Raw genomic sequence first — 23,750 nt, forward strand, 5'->3', positions numbered from 1 at the left:
TTCCAAAATATACTTTTTCCAGTTTAAATTTTCATCAATATGGACACCTAAGACTTCTGAAGTTTCTACTCTATTTCCTCACCATGTGTTATACTTTACGTTGATGCACAGAACTGAATATGTTGTGCCTTTTTAAAATTGAGCATGAGATCATTCACAGAAAACTAGTCAATACTACTTTTATGAACATTGTTTACAATTACTTACATTTATGAATGTATGCTTATATTGATTACAATACCAGTGTCATCAGCAAAAAGAACTTGTGCTGTTTGGTGTATATTAGGTTGAAGTTCATTCATATATATGAGGAACAATAGTGGAACCAAGACTGGGCCTTAGGGAGTCCCATATGTGATTTCTTCCTGGTCAGATTTGTGTCCCCAGATTATATTGGCTAAATTTCTAAATAAAACTTTCTGCACTCTTTTGGTTATATATGGCATTATCCATTGGTTTTCTATACCATCAATACCACAAAGCTTCAATTTATCTAGAAGAATATTGTGAGTTATGTGGTCAAAAGCCATGGGTAAGTCACAGAAAATACCAACCATCCATTAGTTTGCTATACCATCAATCCCACAAAGCTTCAATTTATCTAGGAGAACATTGTGAGTCACGTGGTCAAAAGTCATGGGTAAGTCAGAGAAAATACCAACCATGACTATTTTATTATTTAATTCTGGTAAAACTTGATGTGTGAACATGTAAATGGCATTCTCAGTAGAGCAACTCTTCTAAAAACCCAGACTATGACTTATTGTTGCTAAGATGAGATACTATTCTAGAATACATGTCATCCTGTCAGTAGTGAAAAAGGTCTGTAGCTACTGATGTCTCTCTTATCACTTTTCTTAAAGAGAAGTTTAACAAAGGCATGTTTCTCTCTCTCTCTCTCTCTCTCTCTCTCTCTCTCTCTCTCTCTCTCTCTCTCTCTCTGGAAAAATGCTTTGAATTAGTGATGCATTACATACATCAGTGTATTGAAGACACGATCAAATCAGATGAGCTTTTGTGTTTGAGAGAATGTACAATTTTTTAATTTCAGAAAGAGAAGTTGGTGATACATTCATAGAACTGAATTTTATGAGAGTTATTTTTTTCAGCATACTGCTGGTTTTTTTTTTTCTTGAATCCTTTGCCCCTTGCTTTCTACAGTATTTAAGTAACGATTATTAAATAGATTTGCTACCTGTGACTCTCATTTATAGCCCTTCCATTCAGTTCAGTAGTGATATTATCCTGTTCTATGGCTGTCTGTTCCATCTCTGCTTTCACTACATTCTATATAGCACTAAGCCTGTTGTTGGAATTACTGATTTATGAGATTATGTGCATGTTCAATGATTTTCTATTAATCTTTATTAGTAATTCTGAGTAGTTTTCATGTTGTCCAGCTTCTGCAGGATCTCTACTTGTTCTTGCAAAAGACACATTTCTCTTTTTCTTACACATCATACTGTAATCCCTCTAGTGATCCATGGTCTCTTACATTGCTGTTTAATGTCCTTTTGATTGGCCTATGTGGAAACTTATTTTCAGATAATGATATAATTTATCACTGACTACATTAAATTTTATGTTAGCATTTGGTTCATTATAAATTTCATCCCAGGTCATCTCTTGTGAACTATTCTTAAAAACATTTTTGCTGCAGTCGTCAATTATTCTAAATGATTTTTATTCATGAGTTTCCATACAGAAAAGCACTATGTTATTAATCCAGACTAATTATGTGTTATGATCAGAGAGAACATTTGTTTACCAGCTAAACAGTTATTTTCTTGCTTTGAACCTTACCAAGGAAAGCATTATTAGTTTGACTCCCACAGTCTTCATCCCCCCATGTTGGAAGCTTTTATTACTGAGATTGAACTGTAGTATCCAATTAAGGTTTCCAGATCATTCTTCCTATCAGAATCACTTAGAAAATCTCCATTGAATTCTTCACAGATTATTAACTGCTTGCTTCTGTCTGCAAGATATCACAGTAAGAAATCGAGACTCCTCATAAACAGTTCAAAATTTCCCAGTAGGTATCTGTATACCACTGCAATTGAAAGTGAACTATTTTTCGGTACTCGCTTCTATGTGCAGATCACCATAAAATCTACTTGTCTCAATATTTTTGAACTTGTATTCTGTCTTACCATATGTATCAACCCCTCCTTTTCCCATATTTGTTCTGCATGAGTAAGCTGTTAGAGTGTAATTATTTAAATGTAACTTATCTAACCCTGTGGTTATGTGGTGCTGAGATAGGTGCAGGATGTCTATCTTTTCAGAATTCTCTAAATTTTTCAAACAGACAAGAAGCTCTTCTACCTTATTTTTCAGACCACTAATATTGTAATAATAATTTTATTGCCATCCGCCCATTACATCAACAGACAATGTAACACATATTATACAACACAATTGATAATTTAAAAGAAATAACAATATTATATTACAGTTGAAAAATTCATTTATGTCATAGAATGGATAGGTAACTAGTCAGTCATACAGCATTTGTTTAAATGCCTGTACGGGTAATTCTCATACAGATTGTGGAATCTTATTAAATAATTTGTGGCCCATGAGTTCATAACTGTTCAGTGATTTTGAGAGTCTGTGGTATGGGGTATAATTGCATCTGTTGCCTCTTGTTCTCTAACAATGGACATTTTCTCTGTATTTTGCATCTGGTAACTTCTTATATGTGTAAATAAAAATGTAGTATATTTATAACTGTATTAGTCATGATCTTTTGTTCACAAAACAATAGTTTACAGTGTGCCTTGTAAGAAAAATGAGTAAATACCCTAACATCTCTTTTATGCCTACAACTAGAGCTCCCCCATAAAATAGTACTATATGTTAGTATGCTTTGGAAGGAAGAAAAATAGGATGTTCAGACAGACTTTTTGAGTACACAGTCCATAAGTCAGCTTAACAGAAAAATTACTCTCGCCAGCTTAACACTAATACATTGTACATGTTGACCACTAGATAATTTATTGTCTAAATATACCCACAAGAACTTAAAATAACTATGATCATCTGATGAAGCTTGTCTTTCAGACTAAAAACCATATGCTGTGTTTTGTTGTCATTCAATAAGAAGACATTTGCTTTAAACTAGTTGGAAGCTTGTTCCATTGTCTACGCAACTTTTAAGGCTGCTGAGATTATTACTACAATGAAGAAAGGTTGTATCATATGTATATAGAACTGAACTAGACTTTATAAAAGATGGCAGATCATTGATCATTATTAGGAACAAAAAAGAGCCCCATATGGATCTTTGAGGAACACCTACCTTAACTTGTTCTATTCTCAACGTTTCCTTGCCAACACAGATAAGTTCTGTAGATACAATTTTAAAAGTTTAAGGCTGTTGCCTTCAATACCAAGGAATTCATTTTTTTCCAGACAGGGTTGTGCCCTACACAGTCAAACGCTTTACTTAGATCACAAAAAGTGGCTTGAGAAAAGCTTTTATCCTCAAACACTTGATGTATTTATTTGACTACAGAGTCTATAGCATCAACCATTGACAAATTTTTCCTAAAACCATACTGTGATTCATTAATTATTCCTATATTTTCAAAGTAAACATATAATTGTTGGTAAATTACACATTCCTGTACTTTAGGAAAAGCCAGGACTATAGAAATTGGCGTGTAACTTGAAGATGAGTCAGAATCTCCTTTTTTATGTACTGGAACTAACCTAGACACTTTTAGCTCATCAGAAAAATATTCCTCAGCTATGCACTTGTTTATACAATATGTTAAGGGATACACAATACAATCTATTACTTTCTTTAGTATGTTACAAGGTATGTCATATACATCTACACTATCTGATGGTTTTAGCAGTTTTACCATTCTTAGGACAAGACTGAGAGACCTCAGAGAAGGAAGACATCTGTGTATTAGCCAGTGGTTTACAGCCAGTTTTTGGAATAATCTGTGATGGATTACTATTCCTACTTCCTCAATTGATTATGTGATATTCTCCTGCTTTCTTTCTTTCTTTATTGTCTTTGGTGTCGATGTACTGCATTGCTGCACTGGCTGAAAAATGGAGAGTGGAAGATCAAGACTGACTACTTTAAATGATGTAGACGACAGGTACACATTTGCATTTATTTTCACTATTCACAAACCCCCAATATACACAGTTAATATGGCCACTGCACTATTGGTTAACTTTTGATAAGCCTCATTAATAATTTGCAGGCATATGTCATCATAATTCTACAATAGTTTACTGTTGAATATTTATGAGCAGTAAAAACTGAACCACACATTTCACAGTCTTTCAAATAAACTGAACAAACACTGTCATGGTTTTAACACATGGACTGTTCCACTTATTTCACAGTTAAGTGGATGCATTGTTGTTGATCTAACAAATACAAGTTCTTCATCTGAAACTCGAGACCAAAAATCAGACCCTTGTACACTACTGGCCATTAAAATTGCTACACCAAAATGCAGATGATGAATGGGTATTCATTGGACAAATATATTATACTAGAACTGAGATGTGATTACATTTTCACGCAATTTGTGTGCACCTCTGGCCGTAATAACGGGCTTATACACCTGGGCATTGAGTCAAACAGATTTTGGATGGCGTGTACACGTACAGCTGCCCATGCAGCTTCAACATGATACCACAGTTCATCAAGAGTAGTGACTGGCGTATTGTGATGAGCCAGTTGCTCAGCCACCATGGACCAGACATTTTCAATTGGTGAGAGATCTGGGAAATGTGCTGGCCAGGGCAGCAGTCTAACATTTTCTGTATCCAGAAAGGCCCGTACAGGACCTGCAACATGTGGTCGTGCATTATCCTGCTGAAATGTAGGGTTTCGCAGGGATTGAATGAAGGGTAGAGCCACGGGTCATAACACATCTTAAATATAACGTCCACTGTTCAAAGTGCCATCAATGCGAACAAGAGGTGACCGAACGTGTAACCAATGGCACCCCATACCATCATGCCGGGTGATATGCCAGTATGGCGATCACGAATACACACTTCCAATGTGCATTCACCGCGATGTCACCAAACACGGATGCAACCATCATGATGCTGTAAACAGAACCTGGATTCATCCGAAAAAATGACGTTTTGCCATTCGTGCACCCAGGTTTGTCGTTGAGTGCACCATCGCAGACGCTCCTGTCTGTGATGCAGCATCAAGGGTAACCACAGCCATGGTCTCCGAGCTGATAGTCCATGCTCCTGCAAACGTCATCAAACTGTTCGTGCAGGTTGTTGTTGTCTTGCGAACATCCCCATTTGTTGACTCAGGCATCGAGATGTGACTGCACGATCCATTACTGCCGTGTGGATAAGATGCCTGTCATCTCGACTGCTAGTGATACAACGCCATTGGGAATTTAGCATAGCGTTCCATATTACCCTCCTGAAACCACCAATTCCATATTCTGCTAACAGTCATTGGATCTTGACCAACGTGAGCAGCAATGTCACAGTATGATAAACCGCAAACGCGATAGGCTACAATCCGACCATTATCAGAGTCGGAAACATGATGGTATGCATTTCTTCTCCTTACACGAGGCATCACAACAAGGTTTTACCAGGCAATGCCGGTCAACTGCTGTTTGTGTATGAGAAATAGGTTGGAAACTTTCCTCATTTCAGGACATTGTAGGTGTCGCCACCTGTGCCAACCTTGTGTGAATACTCTGAAAAGCTGATCGCTTACATATCACAGCATCTTCTTCCTGTCAGTTAAATTTCACGTCTGTAGCATGTCATCTTCATGGTGTAGCAATTTTAATGTCCAGTAGTGTATATCCTCACAATAACAGGAACTGAAACTGCACATTGTTTGATGTTTATAGAAATTACAATTAAAACTCCCTTTATTATTTCCAACCTTACTCTCTCCTTCTCTTCTTCCTCAGCAACCTCCTCTGTGGTCAAAACTCTTAATGGCAAATCTATTTCAGTTTGCACAAACTTGTCCATACCTTCCAGAAATGATACTACATGCCTACTTCTGTTGCAATTAAAACTAAACTTACCACTACCAAAATCAATATTTACACACCATTTGCACAAGAAATTAGTCCCAAATATTACATGAATGCTGAGATTTTGAATTACCAAGAAATTTATCTCCAACAGCTGTCCTGCCAATTCCACAGTTAATAGTATGTCTTGTTTCACACTTTTTGATAGCTTACCAGTAGCACCAATAATGTTTATTACAGAAACATGCATCACTACTATACCCCCTGTGTTCTTAATAGATTCAAAAAATGCCTGTGAAATGACATTCAAATCACTACCACTACCCAGTAAACACTTATCATGTATCCCTTGTACACTTGCTGTTACTATAGGATGCCACACAGTTCATTTTTACTTACCATGAGATCTTCTTTATACAACAAATCCTCATTAATCCTTTCCCTGGAAAAACTATCATCCTGCTTACCAAAATAATTATCAGACATGGTCAAATGACTGATAGCATGAGATTAGGTTAGATTAATACTTGTTCCATAGATCATGAATACGACACTTCGTAATGATGTGGAACGTGTCAGGTTAATAAAAGATGTCTGTACAAGATATTACATTACACAAAATATTGCATGACACTAATGTTTAAGTTTTTTTTCCCTTAATTTATATCTAAAAATTCAGCCAATGAGTAGAAGGAGTTGTCATCTAGAAATTCTTTTAATTTATTTTCAAATGTTAGTTGGCTATCTGTCAGGCTTTTGATGCTGTTTGGTAAGTGACCAAAGACTTTTGTGGCAGCATAATTTACCCCTTTCTGTGCCAAAGTCAGATTTAACTCTGCATAGTGAAGATCATCCTTTCTCCTCGTGTTACAGCTATGCACACTGCTATTACTTTTGAACTGGGTTGGATTATTAACAACAAATTGCATAAGTGAATATATATACTGTGAGGTTACTGTGAGGATCCCTAGATCCTTAAATAGATGTCTGCAGGATGACCGTGGGTGGGCTCCAGCAATTATTCTGATTACACGTTTTTGAGCAATGAATACTTTTCTCCTCAATGATGAATTACCCCAGTATGATGCCATATGAAAGCAGTGAATGAAAGTAGGCATAGTTAGCTAATTTACTGAGATTCTTATCACCAAAATTTGCAATGCATGGTCCTCTTCCTCATTACTACTCTCAAACTCTAACTCTTCATTAGGCCTAATATTATCTTCCTTTAATCTTTCTTTACTTAACATATTGTGATCATTATCAATTATAAATTCAAATACTATTTTGTCTCTCTAACTACATATAACAGCATGTCGAATTTTCTAGAAACACAAAGGTGATACCCTTAGATGACCTGTACAAGGATATTATTACTAGCTTACAACTATCAATGACTATACCAGTAGCTTCAAAATTCTGTTGATTACACAGATACTTCAGGTCCAACCTATTAATGGAGCAACTGAGTGACTGGTTGATATAGATTGCAACACCCATAAAAAAAAAGATGAAATATGCTATCCTTATTTTTCTGTGCATATTTAAACATTCTGTGGGGCTATTCTGTTATTTTGACTTCTTTCAAAACAGGGTACCAGAATCCTGATAAAACTTTATGTATCTGAGAATAAAACACAGAAATTATTAAAATAAATGACATACATTGGTATTCAGGCAACAAAGACACATAACAATAATTCCTTTTAAAGTGCAGGCATGAAATGAGTGCTATCCATGATCTGTTCATTTGGAAACCCTCATTTCAGTTGAGCAAATTGTTTGTTAATTGTATTTCTACAGCTTCCTTTCACCAAGAGGATGAGTCTGTCACAGGTATCTTGCCTTTCCCCATAATCCATGGAAACAATCTTACATCTAATATACACGTTCTTTTTGGAGAGGAAACTAGTACTCTAATCAATCCAAGTGTACATACAGAAACAAAAGAAATGGTAAACAATGTTCTCAAAAGTAACACTGACTGATTTTTGACAAATGTTCACACCCTCCATTTTAAAAAGACGTAACATGTTCAATTCTGACCAGCTAGGAGTACTGCACCAATGATAAACATAATGCATGGTGAGAAAATTATAAATAGGTTGGAAACTCCAAAATTATTAGGTGTTTATATTGATGAGAATTTATAATGGAAATAACACTCTTTCAAACTCCTAAAACAGCTTAGTTCAAACCACATTAAACTATGGAAAATCCAGGATGGAATATGCTAAAGCTTTGTTCGCCAAAAGCTTATTTTCTGACAGTCTTTTTATTGTGACTATCTGTGACTCAGCATCGCTATTATATGGTAAGTAACAACTTAGTTCAGCCAAATTTGCACTTAGAATCATTGCAAATGTTGGGGGGAGACAAATCAGTATGTTGACATATTTTGCTTATTGTCATTCAATAATGTCATATGGAATAAAGTTCTACTATAACTCATTTTTAAGAAAAAAGTTTTCATTGCTTAAAAATGTGCTGTAAGTATAATATGTGGTGCTCACCCTTAATCATCTCATAGACATCTGTTTAAGGAGTTGTGCGTTCTGTCTACTGCCTCACAGTAGATTTATACCCTCATGAAGTTTGTTGTAAACAATACACTACAGTTCAGAAGAAACAATGATGTTCATAACTACAGCAGCAGAATGAAAAAAAAATCATTACTCCACATTAAGGTTGTCTTTTACACAAAAAGGGGTGCACAATGCTGTCAAAAAAATTTTAGTCACTTACCTAGTGGCACAAATTGTCTCAGACAGAGCAAAGTGAAATTTGAAGATAAAATTAATAAGTTTCTCCTTGACAACTCCATCTGTTCCGTAGAATAATTTCTATTATTGTAATCTATAAAAGGTGATTGGCAGGAATTATTGACTCACATCTGTATATTTAAAAAACAAAATAAAACTTACAAACGGTCAGCATGTAGTCATATTTATAAATTAATTTGAAATGTGAATGTAAGTGACTCACTCCACATCATTAAAATTTATTGTGAAGCATGATTCATGGTAGATGAAACTAGCTAACTAAGTAACTAACAGCCAGCAGAAATACAGTGCTAAGCCATGATTTGTTGGGATGTAGAAGGTGGGTATGTATCTGATATTTGTAGACAGTTATTGTACAGTGTGAACTGTTTGTCTGATGTAATTTTCACCACACCAAGAGTTAATTTCATTAAATACCCACCTTTCCTAATAGCAGATCACGTTTTACAGATCCCAGAAGAGCTACTATCTTGGCTGTGGGTGGACGATCATACCCACTTTATTTGTCTTCATTATTTTGGCAATTTTTGAAGATATATTTCCCACATATAGTAGAAAGGCCATAGACTTTATATTTATTTCTTCATGGTCTTCCTTTAGTTATTCTGACAATTTCTCTCAAAGGTCTCTCGTAATCTGATGTTTTGTATGTCCACTTATCCCAAATACCTCTTCAAGTTGCAGCAGTTAAGTCTGTAGGTGGGACTGTGGTGAAAGCTAACATTGAAGTTGTCTGAGTTATGCTATCTGGGTATATGAATACATGAAGCATGACCTCCACATTCATAGGTTGTGGAAAGACAGTAATAGAGAAATTGGGAAGTATATTTACTACCAGGACCAGTATATGAGGGGCTTGAGGAACAAAGTTCATAATTTTGTTATTTAATAATAATAATAATAGCTTTATTTAACATCAAATGGTAGCCTACACATGTACAAAGAAACAGTAATGATTGCAGTTATTTGTACAATGCACAAGACACATTCTTCTGAATACATCATTAATTTACAACAAAATTACAGTAAGAAGTTTACTGATTTCTATTTACATAATTTCACAAAGCATTTGTTGTTCTTCATATAATTATGGTACTCTTCTAATGTGTAGAAAGGGTGGTTTACTAAAAATTTCTTAAGCTGATGTTTCAGTTTAATTGTAGGAAAAGTCATGACTGCACTAGGCAGTGCATTAGCTAATTTTATACCTGTGTATTGAGGCCCCTTTTCATAAAGTGCTGTTCTGTGGCTGCTGATGTAAAATCTTTCTTTATTTCTAGTATTGTACTGGTGGAAATCCGAATAAGTGTTTTGGTGCAGCCTTTTCACAAGCAATATGGCTTTTAGGATGCATGTGTTTATAACAGTTAACACCCCTGTTTTTGGAAACAAGTTGCGACAAGATTCCCTATATTTTGCTCCACAGATTATTCTCACACCCCTTTTTTGAAGAATGAGTAGCTTATATAGATTAACTTTGGTTGTTGCCCCCCAAATTTCAGTACCATATTTCAAGTGAGAGGAGAAAAGAGCATGGTATGCAGTCTTTAGGACTACAGTGTCTTTACAGAACTTGCTAATAGTACTGATTGCAAAAATATTTTTTGACAACTTAGTTGCTAGGGAGTCAATAAATGTGTCCCATTTCAGGTTGCTTTGGATTGTTAGACCAAGGAATTTTACACTAGACTCTTTCTTTACCAATTCTTTGCCAAGTTATAATTTAATTTCATTGTTCAAAATTCCTTTGTTAAACTCCATCAAACATGTTTTACTGGCACTTACATTTAAGTGGCTTTCATTACAAAACTGAACAATTTCTTTTGTTACATTATTACACATTATTATATGATACCTTTTTACACATAATGGACAGTTTTGAAATTTATAGTACAGTATTTAATATCAAGAACAGAAGGGGGCCCAACACAGAGACCTGATCTCTGATTTGTAGACACCACTTTCCGTTTTAAGCAGAACAAACTGTTTTCCACTGCTCATATAACACTTTATTAGGTCATAAGCAACACCTCTAATGCACATGTTCCATAGCTTGTTTAATAGGATCTCAACATTTACACAATCAAAGGCTTTTTCCATGTCTAGGTATACACCTGTCACATGTTCCTTGCTTTTGATACCCCCCAATACCTCTTCAATTAGTTGAGCAGCTGCAATTTAACTTGTCATAATTTGATACTGGTGAGTACATGGAATAATCTTTGGATACTGTTGCCATGAATTAGACACTTTATTTATATGAATTCAATTAGTACATACACAATACTAAGAGAACACTTGAGTCCAGAGCACATGAGAGAAGACAACAGTTGGAACAGAAAGACAAAGACAATCATTTTTCTCATTGTTTCTAATACGATTTGGCTGTCAATGTTGATTTTGGCCATCAATGCCATCACTGGCTAAGTAAAACAATAAGTGTAAATGACAACATTTTCCATCAGTACCATCAATAAATGAATTTATTAACAATCATGATTTACACCTGTTTGCAATCCTCAAATGACAGCTCACTGTGAAGTGTGTAAATACACATTGTCCCTTTTAAGAGTACTCTGTCCTGATGTCAATTATGCATTGATGAACTTCATAAGGAGCTGTCACTTGAGAATGGCAAAATGGCAGAAATTGCAATTCAGATAGAAAATTTAGTCATTTCAAAAATATTGTAGGACTGTGGATACAACCAACCAAATAATGTGGCCTAACAGTAAATGGATATTTACTTGACATTCTTTCTTTGCCTATATGAGCACTATTTAAGTACAGGAACGGAAATTTTAAATTCTGAAGATTATAAATTAGAAACTTCCTACAGTAGAAGCATATGGAGAAAGGAAGAGATGTCATGCATGTGAAAAATAATCACAAATGGAAAATGATAGATGTGAAACAATGGAAAATGCAGGATGGAATAATTACAATGTTACAAAAAAGATAGATAGCTACTCACCATATAGAGGAGACACTGAGCTGCAGACAGTCACACCAAACTACTGCTAAATATATGAACTTTTGGCCAGATGGCAAGCACACACATACATGACCAGTGTCTCTGGCAACTGAGGACAATGCAACAACTATAAGTCATGTGTTATAAAAGCAATCAGACTAGTAATGGCCTCACAATAGACATCTTTGGAAGGAATCTGCAAGCCATCAGTTGGATAGAGCTGCTGGATAGAGGTGTATGAGGCAGTAAATGTAAATCCTAAATTTAATGCTTTACTATAACAAAATGGATTAAAGTATCAAGAAATATGTACATTTTATGTAAAATATTTTTCTTTAATGAGAAGAGTTATTTAAAAAATTAAAGGTATGCCTCTCATTTCAGAGTTTAATAATTTTGAAAATAAAATCAAAAGAGTATGGAGCATAGTTAGAATCCATTTTTAGGAGTGTTTGTCAGGGAACAAAATGATTTAGTAATTAAAGATAATGACCAAATGATTTATGACACCAAACATATAGGAAGCCTCTGTATAGGTCATTTTGTAAGTTTAACTGAGTAATTCAGTACAGACAGTTCAAACCACCCAAAGATGTAAACAACTATCTACGAGCAGCACTTATTAGATGAAGGGGATCCAACAGCCAATCAGTTCCAGTCATTCCACCAGGAAGGAGGTAAACGGCTCGTGTTGTCTGTAGTTCAACCATGCATAGACAGTCAATACTGAAGTTTGATCACATCTGCATTGTTACTTTGTGCCAGGAAGGGGTGGCTCTCAACAAGGGAAGTGTCCAAGTATCTTGGAGTGAACCAACATGATGTTGTTTGGACATGGAGGAGATACAGAGAGACACAAACTGTCAATGACATGCCTTGCTCAGGCCGCCCAAGGACTACTACTGCACTGGATGACTGCTACCTACGGATTGTGGCTCGGAGGAACCCTGACAGCAAAGCCACCATGTTGAATAATGTTTTTTGTTCAGCCACAGGACATTGTGTTATGACTCAAACTGTGGGATATAGGCTGCATGATGCACAACTTCACTCCTGATGTCCATCGTGAGGTCCATCTTTGCAACCACGACACCATGCAGTGCAGTACATATGGGCCCGACAACATGCCAAAAGGACAGCTCAGGATTGGCATCATGTTCACTTCACCAATAAGCGTCACATATGCCTTCAACCAGACAATCATTGTAAGTGTTTGGAGGCAATCCAGTCAGACTGAATGCCTTAGACACACTATCCAGCGAGTGCAGCAAGGTGGAGGTTCCCTGCTGTTTTGGGGTGGCATTATGTGGGGCGGATGTATGCTGCTGGTGGTCATGGAAGGCACTGTAATGGCTGTACGATACATGAATGCCATCCTCTGACCGATAGTGCAACCATATCAGCATCATATTGGAGAGGCATTCATCTTCATGGACAAAAATTCGCACCCCCATCGTGCACATCTTGTGAATGACTTCCTTCAGGATAATGACATCACTTGACTAGAGTGGCCAGCGTGTTCTCCAAACATGAACCCTATCAAACATGCCTGGGGTAGATTGAAAATAGCTGTTTATGGATGACCCACCAATCACTCTGACGGATCTATGCTGAATTGACATTGAGGAGCAGGACAATCTGGACCAACAGTGGCTTGATGAACTTGTGGATAGTATGCCACAATGAATACAGGCATGTATCAATGCAAGAGGAGGTGCTACTGGGTATTAAAAGTACCAGTGTGTGCAGCAATCAGGACAACCACCTCTGAAGGTCTTGCTGTATGGTGGTACAACATGCAATGTGTGGTTTTCATGAGCAATAAAAAGGGTGGACATGATGTTTATGTTGACCTCTATTCCAGTTTTCTGTACAGGTTCTTAAACTCTTGGAACTGAGGTGATGCACAACTTTTTTTGGTGTGTGTAATTGAAGTTCCATTTTCATAACACTGTAACAAAAGAACCACTGTCCAGAATGATGTTAAATTTGAAGAGAATATTATCAAAGAAGGTGTAAGTGTTATGAAAACAAACAAAAAATTAAAACTTTCCCTTTAGATAGTGCTGTAAGAATCATAACATAAATGGGTTTGCCTACAAATGACAGATGAATAACAATACAATTACTATGGTGTGTGTTGTACATTAAAACAACCACACTGTGCAATGTGCATGTATACACAAGTTTGGCATTCAACATTTGTGGCACTGTTAGCTAGGTAAGCCCATCCACCACAGCAGGGTTGTAACACATCAGATGGGAAAAAATCAGTCTTTAATTCTCCTGAGACTGAAAACCACATTAAAAGTAACACTGACATCAGCCTTTAACTGTCCTGAGACCAAAAAACACAAAAATTAAGAATGAAATTGATTTTTAATTGTCGTGACACTGGTACAATACATGTTTAATATGCTGTCCAACATTTTCTGCCACAAGTTGAAACTGAGACAAAGTGTGTTCCATAACAGATCAAAGTATGTCAAGGGTCATATTAAGAATGTGTTGCACAGTGAATGCCTGCAGTTAAGCTATGTTTGTAACTGGAGCACTGAACACAGCATCTTTCAGATAACCCCACAAGCAGAAGTCAACTGGATTAAGGTCAGGTGATCTGGAGGCCCAGGTTGTAGGGAAATGATGGCTGATAATTCTAGCATTTCCAAAATGCCTCTGCAGCATCTGCTTCACTGGCTGTCCAATGTGCAGAAGAGTATCATCTTGCATAAAAATGATCCTAGCCACACATTCACAGTACTGAAGCGTCTGGATGAGATTTGTATACAAAAGAGTCTCATAGCATTTGCCAGTGATGATAAAGGTAACAGAACCCACAGGACCCATCTCCTTGAAAAAATACTGCCCAATTACAAACAGGGTTGTCAACCCACACCACACAATTATCTTCACAGAATAAAGCAACAACAGTTGATGTGCAAGTGGATTTTCCATTGCCCGTTGCAGTAGCCACCGGAAAGATCACGGGAGGCACACATCGGCACAGCGTGTCATGGACGGTAGTTGCCGCAAGTAGAGTCCCGTCCACCAGAGGGCATGCGAGAATTCGGACGCGACCTCTGCCGGCGTAACAACAACAACAACTCATGCAGCACGGGTCGTGTCCAGTGAGTTAACATCGGGCATGCCTAGGACACAGTCCCGGTCTATGCTAAGTGAAGTGCGACGTAAACGTGAACAGTGTTACTACACCCATACTGTATTCTGCAGTTCTGGGTATTGACATGTCCTTGGAGATCAAAATGGGCTTCATCTCTCAATAGAATGTTCCATTGCCATTCATAGTCTGCTTCCATGCAAGCAAGACACTTTAGAACAGATGTTTGTCTTACTGGCTGGTTAGCATGCAGCAATTCCTGAACATGGGAAATCTTGCATGGATATCAATGCAGGATGTTTTGTAGAATTTTATGCACTTTGCTCACAGGTATATCCAAAGTTTGGGTAATTCCCCATGCAATGCATGTTTGCACACTTCCACTCAAAACCTCCTGTAATGCTGTCATCACATCTCCTACTGATGTTCGATCACCTGTTTTCCTTGCTCTGGTAGACTGCACTTTAAAGGAACCTATCTTCTACGAGGGTCGGTCAAAAAGTAATGCCTCCCATTTTTTTTCTACTTAAAGAAATTAAGTTAAGTGAAAAATTTGAATTTGACGCCATTCCTCAAACCTTCTTCTGCAATCCACTGCAGTAGTAACTTTCTGTGTCAACAGGTGGCAGCACAGCAGAAGTTTGTAAGATGGCCGACATCGATGTTCATTTGAGACAGCATTGTGTGATTGAATTCTTGAATGCAGAAGGTGAAACGCCCATACGCATTCATGAAAGACTGAAGAAGGTGTATGGTGTTGTGACAGTGGATGTCAGCACTGTTAGACGATGGGTTCGTCGTTGTAAGGAAGCTGAAGGGCAAACACCGTTGACTGACGAAAAGCGGAGCGGCAGGCCGGTGAGTGCAGTGACTCCACACAACATTCAGCAAGTTGATGACATCATTCGTGGTGACCGTCGGGTGACTGCAGATGAAGTGTGTCGCATTATTTCTCTTAGTAAAGGCAGTGTGATCACGATTATTAAACAATTGGGGTACTCAAAAGTTTGTGCACGGTGGGTTCCAAGAATGTTAACCGATCAGAATAAAGAGGCAAGGAAAACAATAGCCTCCCAACACTTGCAGCGCTTCCGTTTGGAGGGAGATGAGTTTCTGAAAAAAATTGTGACCGGGGACGAAACATGGGTGCATTTTTTTGAACCCGAATCAAAGAGGCAGTCAATGGAGTGGCGTCACACAAGCTCGCCGAGGAAGAAAAAATTCAAAACTGTGCGATCGGCAGGGAAAGTTATGGCAACAGTTTTCTGGGATACAGAGGGTGTGATTCTGGTTGATTTTTTGGAGCAGGGATGCACAATAAATTCTGTTCAATACGTCACAACCCTCAACAAACTTAAAGCACGTCTTCAGCGAGTTCGCCCAACAAAATCAATGGCAGATGTTCTTCTTTTGCATGACAATGCAAGACCACACACCAGTCGTCACACCTCTGACGAGATTGTCAAAATTGGATGGGAAGTTTTGCCTCATCCCCCATACAGCCCTGACCTGGCACCATCAGACTTCCATCTGTTCGGGCCACTAAAAGAAGCTCATCATGGGATTCATTTTGAAGATGAGGAGGCCGTCAAAACATCCGTGCGTCAATGGCTTAGGAAGCAGAGCTGTGATTTTTACCGTGCTGGGATACATGCCCTTGTTCAAAGATGGACCAAAACTGTAGAGATGGGCGGAGATTACATTGAAAAATGACAAAATGATCCTCAATGTTGTGGTTTTCAACCTATGTAATTGCATTTAAATTTCCTGACAATTAAACGTAGAAAAAAAAATAGGAGGCATTACTTTTTGACTGACCCTCGTAAATTTTAATATCAGTTTCTCCACGCCTTTCGCAAACATTGGAGCAATGCCTTTTTCTGTATCCATGTGTAGAATTTCTGCAGAGTTACTAGCACACAGGCACCACTCTATTAAAAGAGCCTTACCAGCAGTGCGTGATCCTACATTGAGACAGTCATGCTGACTGTCTCTGACACAATCTGAGGCACAGCTGCATATTGCTTGTCTTTTATTTTGCATATTCTGTCACTTACAGTGCCAGCTAGTTGTAAAACATTTTTTGATAACATTTCCCCCTTCTTTGATAATATTCCATTCAAATTTGATGTCATTCAAAGCAGTGGTTCATTTTTTACAGCATTTTGAAACTGGAACTCTAATTATAATCAACCTTTATATAATGACTTTTTGAGGTATTATAAGAGATGGAGGAAAAGTTCTCTTTGTTGATAACAGTAACATTATCATCATTGATAAAACACCAGAACTTCTATTAGAGAAAGCAAATGGAATCTTGGATAATATTTATGACTATAAACCATCTTCACTGAAACACTTGTTGGTCAATAATTTGCTGCTCTTAGACTCATAGTTTTCATTTATGTCACAGTACAAACACTCCATGTATTTATCACTTACACATCTCATGTAAACAAACCCTCTTACTACAGCTCTAAATGTTTTGAAGAGAGTTCTGGAACATCCACTAACACTTAATATGACAAATAACTGTCAAATATTTTAACCTAGAGGTATATGAAGCCATTCAAATCAGTTTCATCTTATTTTTATATGAACAACCTATATACCCAAATGCAGATAAATCACAATTATTGAGGAAATAACAGTGCAATAATTTGTATTTTTAGTTCATGTTTCTTATTCATTGATATTAAATAAATAACTTTCAGATATATATGTTCTTGATTAATGCTAATGAATTTCTTTGCTTTACAGATACCAGATAAATTTGATGAAAAATATATATATGATAAGTATCCAGCACTCTATCAAGAAACCATGAATTCAGTACTGAATCAAGAAGTTGGACGTTTCAATACTCTGTTAAACACCATTAAAACTAGTCTTCATACACTTCTAGATTGTGTTAATGGTTTATCATCCCTCACTTCTACATTTGAAGATGTTATCCTTTCCTTGGTGGAGAATCGAGTTCCTTCTCTCTGGATTAAAGCATCATATCCCAGTGTGAAACTACTAGGTAGCTACATCTCAGATCTGCAAAAACGTGTAAATTTTTTTAAAGTAAGTAATCATTACTCAGAAGATTATTCAGTTATTTATGTTAGGGAAATTTTCATGATGATATTGGTTTTTGTTCATTGTTTCCATTCATATTAATGACATGCAACACTAAGAGGGTAAAAATTTATATGCACTATTTGTCCTCATACTTTGTGAAATTTAGTCTTGGAGCACCACCACTATATATTAATTACACAGCTCATAATTATATCTGGCTCCATATTCCTCTGTTATGTCCCTGAAGGTAAAAATTTATATGCACTATTTGTCCTCATACTTTGTGAAATTTAGTCTTGGAGCACCACCACTATATATTAATTACACAGCTCATAATTATATCTGGCTCCATATTCCTCTGTTATGTCCGTGAGGGTAAAAATTTATATGCACTATTTGTCCTCATACTTTGTGAAATTTAGTCTTGGAGCACCACCACTACATATTAATTACACAGCTCATAATTATATCTGGCTCCATATTCCTCTGTTATGTCCCTGTTTCGTTTTGAATTGTGTCTGTTTGTAATTACTGAATTAACATATTTTAACTCCATTTAATAGCAGTTCCACCGTCCTTACATTGAAGTTTGTATGGATATTCTTTGCACACAGAATATGTCAGGAAGACTTATACTGAACCGATTGTCTATTGTCACACAAAAATTAATGAATTGGAGGGAGACAACAGCAAGTGTGCGGTACCACCCAGTGGTGAAACGTGCTGCTGAGTACAGTATGTTCAAGTTGAAATGCTGGTACACAACCCATGCCACCTAGATCCTTACCTCCAGCACCAGCTTTTCTTAATTACATTGATAGAAGTTATCCTTGAAACCAGGGCCATTTCTAACACTAGGCAAGACTAGGGAGCAAAATTTTAGGTTTGGCAAAGGGTGGAAAAAATTAATTTCAGAGTTAAATTGAGCAAATGAGGACAAAAAATGAAAAAGATGAGAAATTAAAACATTGACTGTTTACAAAAGCATATGCAACACTTACTTCATAAGTCCTTACTTACTCTGATGAAAGTAAACACACTGCCTCTACCTATTTGTCGGCTGCTGCAGGCAAATGACGACAGTAGTAGTTTATCGTTCCCAGGAACCTAAGGGGCTCTTTGTATGTGGTAGGGAGTGGCATGTATAAGACTGATTGCGCCTTAGGTTCAGGGGTGTGTATACTGGTGGCCGAGACTGTGTACCCCAAGAATTGGACAGATTGTTGGTGCAGTTGCAGTTTGTCAGTGCTGATCTCCATTCCATTTGATGAGGGAGCGTCCTTTACTATCGTCATGTGGTGTTCATGATCTTGTGCAGATTTGCTGCAGATCAGTATATCATTGAGATGTACTAAATAGAAGTCAAGCTGGAGTAAGAGAGAGCCAATAATGCGTTGTCACATCTGGGTGGTGTTTTTTAACCCAAATAGCATGAACTGGTACTCATACAACACGAAAGAGGTGCTAATTGCCTTTTTCAAAATGTCTTTGGGTACAACTGGGATTTGGTGATAAGCGTGTTTGCAATTCAGTGCGCTGGAAATTATAGCACCCACGAGTAGCTGAGTGAAGTTGGAACTGTTTCATATAGGATATTTGACCAGCACAGTTCTAGCATTCAAGCATCTGTAATCGCCACACATACAAAAGGAGCCGTCCTGTTTAGGAGTGAGGTGTATGGGTGACAACCAGGGATGTAAAATTCCCGCCTCAAGAAGTTCCTATATTTTCTGGCGAGCCGAGCATAACTTGAGTGGGTTAAGGCGACGAGCCTTGAGACGAATAGATGGGCCCTCAGATGTGATGATGTGGTGAACAGTTCCGTTCATGACGTTGGAAACTGAATGTTCAACGACTGCGCACAGGCAGGGTGTGGTGTCGGTTGATTTATTAGGGGCACATGGCTTGGAAGCAGCATAGTTGTCTGCTCAAGAGGGGAATGGCAGCGAAAAAGTCACGTTTTTGTTATGTTCGGCTAGCGCGGATGGAATTTGAGAGTACTGAGCATGAGGCGGGCACGAGTGGTGTGCGTAGATGCTGACTATTGTCTGTAGTGTGCGAGAGAGGCACGCTCAACGGTGGCGACGCTGCTGACACACATGGAGCTATGGAGCAAGCCTTGTGAGGAGGTTCAAGAGGGGGTAAATGTTTATCAACACACTGGGCAGGCGCTCACGTGGTGGCATGGGCGTGGTCAGAGCTGGGTTAAGGCGACGAGCCTTGAGACGAATAGATGGGCCCTCAGATGTGATGATGTGGTGAACAGTTCCGTTCATGATGTTGGAAACTGAATGTTCAACAGCTGGATTTTCATGAGAGTGTGTGTGTCAGTTTGTGAAACAAGTGAGAGATGGGACACACCATTTGATGGGGGTGGGGGAGGCAGTGGTAACACTGTGTGGTTGCGACTGGAGTCTCATGAGATAGGTATGGTGTTGCTAACCTATGTGCTGTTGTCAGCAGACCTGTCAGGTGTGGCAGATGCAGGCTCGGGTGTTGGCACTGCTGAATGGTGTGATTAGATGTAGGCTGTAATTGCACAAGCTCGTCCTGTTGGGTGCAATGCGATATTGCAAAACGGCATTCTCACAGCGGAGGGCATATGTCTTGGCACTTTCTGCCAGGATGCGATTCAAAGTTGCACAAGACCTGCTCGCGTGAGCCACTCACTGATGCACTAACCAGTTAATGGCGTTTACACTCGGAGCAGGTGGTAGAGCACAGTCACATGGGATGTTGGAGTTACAGGTGTGGTGAAACAGAGAACCTCAAATGACGTTTAAAGATTATAAGAAGTCAATTCCCAGGATTGGTTCTGATGTCCGCCACATGGAAAATCCAGGGGAGGGAGATTCCTTTAGAGAGGCAGATTTGAAGCTCGACAGAGCTGCAGGTCTCGAGTATTGATGAGTTCACGGCTCACAGGAGAGAGCGTGTGCATGTGAGGGGGCATGTGACCATCAATTTAGGTATGACTGAGACATCAGCCACAGTGTCCACAAAGAAGTTGCAGCTCAAAGAACAGTCTTTGACCTAAAGGCAGCCATTTGACAGGACAGAGACATGGATGGAATGTAGCATGGGTTGGCGCATATCGGATGATTGGCTTTTCGGATGCTTGCATAGGGGGACGGCACTTCCTTGTGTAGTCGCCAAATATGGTGTGGTACCAACAGTGAGGGTACGTTGGAAGAGGAGGTGGTTGATCATCCTCTATGTGTTCAGTTTTGTACTGCAGGGTAGTAGGTGCAGGTGCAATATACAGCGGCTCAGTGGGCGGAGTGTGTGCATGCCGAGTGCCAGGTGGCGCTGCAATCTGGGAGGCCGAGCACAGCCTGCCGCTGCCTGCAGCTGGGAGAGGTACCAGTGCAGGAGTACCAATCTGTGGCATGATCTCCTGCTGGTAGCACTGGTGTGTGAGTGACTAAAACTGGTCAGCCATCTGCAGGTGCAAACTGATGGATTCCAGGGCGTGGGGGAGGAGATGAACCTGGAGATCTGCAGGCAGGTTTGATAACCACACCGACCACAGGGTTTCGTCAGGCATTATCTGCTCAAGAGGCACAGCTGGTGCCAAAGCTCAGATAGGGTGCAGGCACTGAGATGTTCCTTGTGCAGTATTCGCAGAATAACCTCTTGTGGGGAACGCGAAAGGTGATTGATGATAGTCTGTTTTGCGAAATCATACTTTGAAGTTAGTGGCGGCATCAGAAGTAGGTTGCAGATCAGGTCTGTGTGGCCACGCATTTGAGTCATGAGGCACAGGAATTCTGAATCGTCATCAGTGATGCAGTACAGTTCAAACAAGTTCTCCAGTAGTGCAAACCACATTGCTGGGTTGTCCCCAGATAGTGCGGGCAGGGTCGGTAAGCGGCCTGGTGGTGGCAACGAAGGTGCAGCTCATTCCATATGTGAGTCCCTTGTATCACTCATATGACATGGATGCTGGGCTGGCGCAGTTGACGCAAACGGCACTGTGTAAGGTGCAAGCAAGCAGTCTGTCGGAGCAGATGAAAATGGCACCAAAGCACTAGGAAATGAGGCTCTAGAACTGTCCGATGCAACATTCACAGTGCAGAAGTCTGACATGGAAGGCACCATGTGAAAGGCGAGTGTGTGAACAGCTGCAGATGAATGCTCCCTCATTACACCCTATCTCAATAACAAGATACCAACCATAAGTTACAATGATCAAAAGCCACACTTTCTGAATTTTACTAGAGGTATTCGCCAAGGACTAGCACTTGGGCCACTACTGTACATAATATCCATAAATGACATGCCTAGCAATATACCAGGCAAATCTGTCCTTTATGCAGATGATACAACTTTCATCAATTCTGGTTAGGACATAAATGAACTGAAGGAGCAGAGTAAAGATTCCCTCAGGTTATCCAGTTTTTGGTCTGAAGCCAATGAGTTAGCTATTAAATATGAAAAGATTGTAAACATTTCTTTCATTTTTTCCAGTGCTGATGTTGAGTCCATGATAACAGTAAACTACTGGAGCATCCAAGGAAATATTCCAGAATTATTGTTAGGAACAGAAAGCTTGTTGAAACCGGAAAGGAACAGCAGCAAAATCCTAAGTTCAGATTGGAATATTTATCATCAGAATAGGTTGTAACCAGTGGTAGTGGCATATTTGCTGCAGTAAAAAATTACATAATATCTAGCAAGGTTAACATGGATTCTGAAAGTGAACTAGTCTGGGTGGAGTTAAGCATCAAAGGCCAGTCAGAAATGGCAATCAGATGCTTTTATAGACTGTCTCATTCAGGACCTCTAGTGATAGAACACTTCAGAGAGAACTTGCATAATGTCATTAATACCTTTCCAAATCATGATGTTAGAATAGGGGATGGCTTCAACTTGCCATGTATAGATTGAGAGTCTCTTGCTATCAAAACTGATGCCAGAGACATGGATTTGTCTGACATTATTGTGAATGAACAGTCTGAAAATTACTTTGAGGAGATAATTTACTCATTAAACATAGAATACATAAAATATAAATCTCAACACCATAGTAATTACTAAAGAACATAAATACATGTCATATTGTCCAATACAAAGATAAATCTAGTTTTTATCCAATCTAACTAAAAGCCTGTCGTATCGGCCGCCACACAGCAGCCATCAACTCGGCGTGGTGTGCTACAACATGCTCAGCACACAGCGAGTACGATGTCAACAACTGGCACAAGTGAATGTGTCGTCGCGAGGTTAGGGGCAGCGTACACACCACTATCGATACGGATTACCCTGGCGGCGCTGCCCTTGCCACCAGAGTGAGCAACCGTATAAAGGCGCCATCTACCAACACTCTGATTGGCCGGACCTGCAGATTTAAGCAAGCTCCCTGAGCCCGTTTAACCTGTTCAATCTTCGCCGATGGCTGTGTTACTACCCGGCGGCTGGATTCACGATGACCGAACCGTACTGTGGCCTCCCTGGCTGGAAACTTGAGGCGCGTCGGTATCGACTGGTTGGCTGTGGTTTGGACTTGTATTCTCTACTAGTGACTCTGTATTCTCCTTGGCGCTACAGCAAGCAAAGTGTTGTGTAGTCAAACTTAAGTTTTGTTTTGAGTGACGGAAGTTCAAATAAATTTGGTTATCACGGAATATTTGTTATGTTATAGTGCGGACATAACAAAGCCTAAGAGAGTTTGGTCGATCATAATACAGCCCCTCCTTTCAATCATCATATGAATGTCAAAATGGTAGATAACTGATCATGGAATAGAAAAACAACTATAATTGCTTAGTACTGGAAAGGCATCAGAACCAGATGGGATACCT

At 38.8% G+C, this 23,750-nt stretch overlaps 1 protein-coding gene across 1 annotated transcript in view; it reads left to right on the forward strand.

The window, feature by feature from the left end:
• The window catches only part of LOC124722185 (dynein axonemal heavy chain 7-like), a 913,348-nt gene that overhangs the window by 859,336 nt on the left and 30,262 nt on the right, over positions 1-23,750 (forward strand). Inside the window, exon 38 of the mRNA XM_047247384.1 lies at positions 17,641-17,949. Within this exon, the coding sequence (XP_047103340.1) occupies positions 17,641-17,949 (309 nt within the window). The remainder of the gene's footprint in view (positions 1-17,640; positions 17,950-23,750) is intronic.

Source organism: Schistocerca piceifrons, chromosome X, assembly GCF_021461385.2.
Source record: "Schistocerca piceifrons isolate TAMUIC-IGC-003096 chromosome X, iqSchPice1.1, whole genome shotgun sequence".
Lineage (NCBI taxonomy): Eukaryota > Metazoa > Arthropoda > Insecta > Orthoptera > Acrididae > Schistocerca > Schistocerca piceifrons.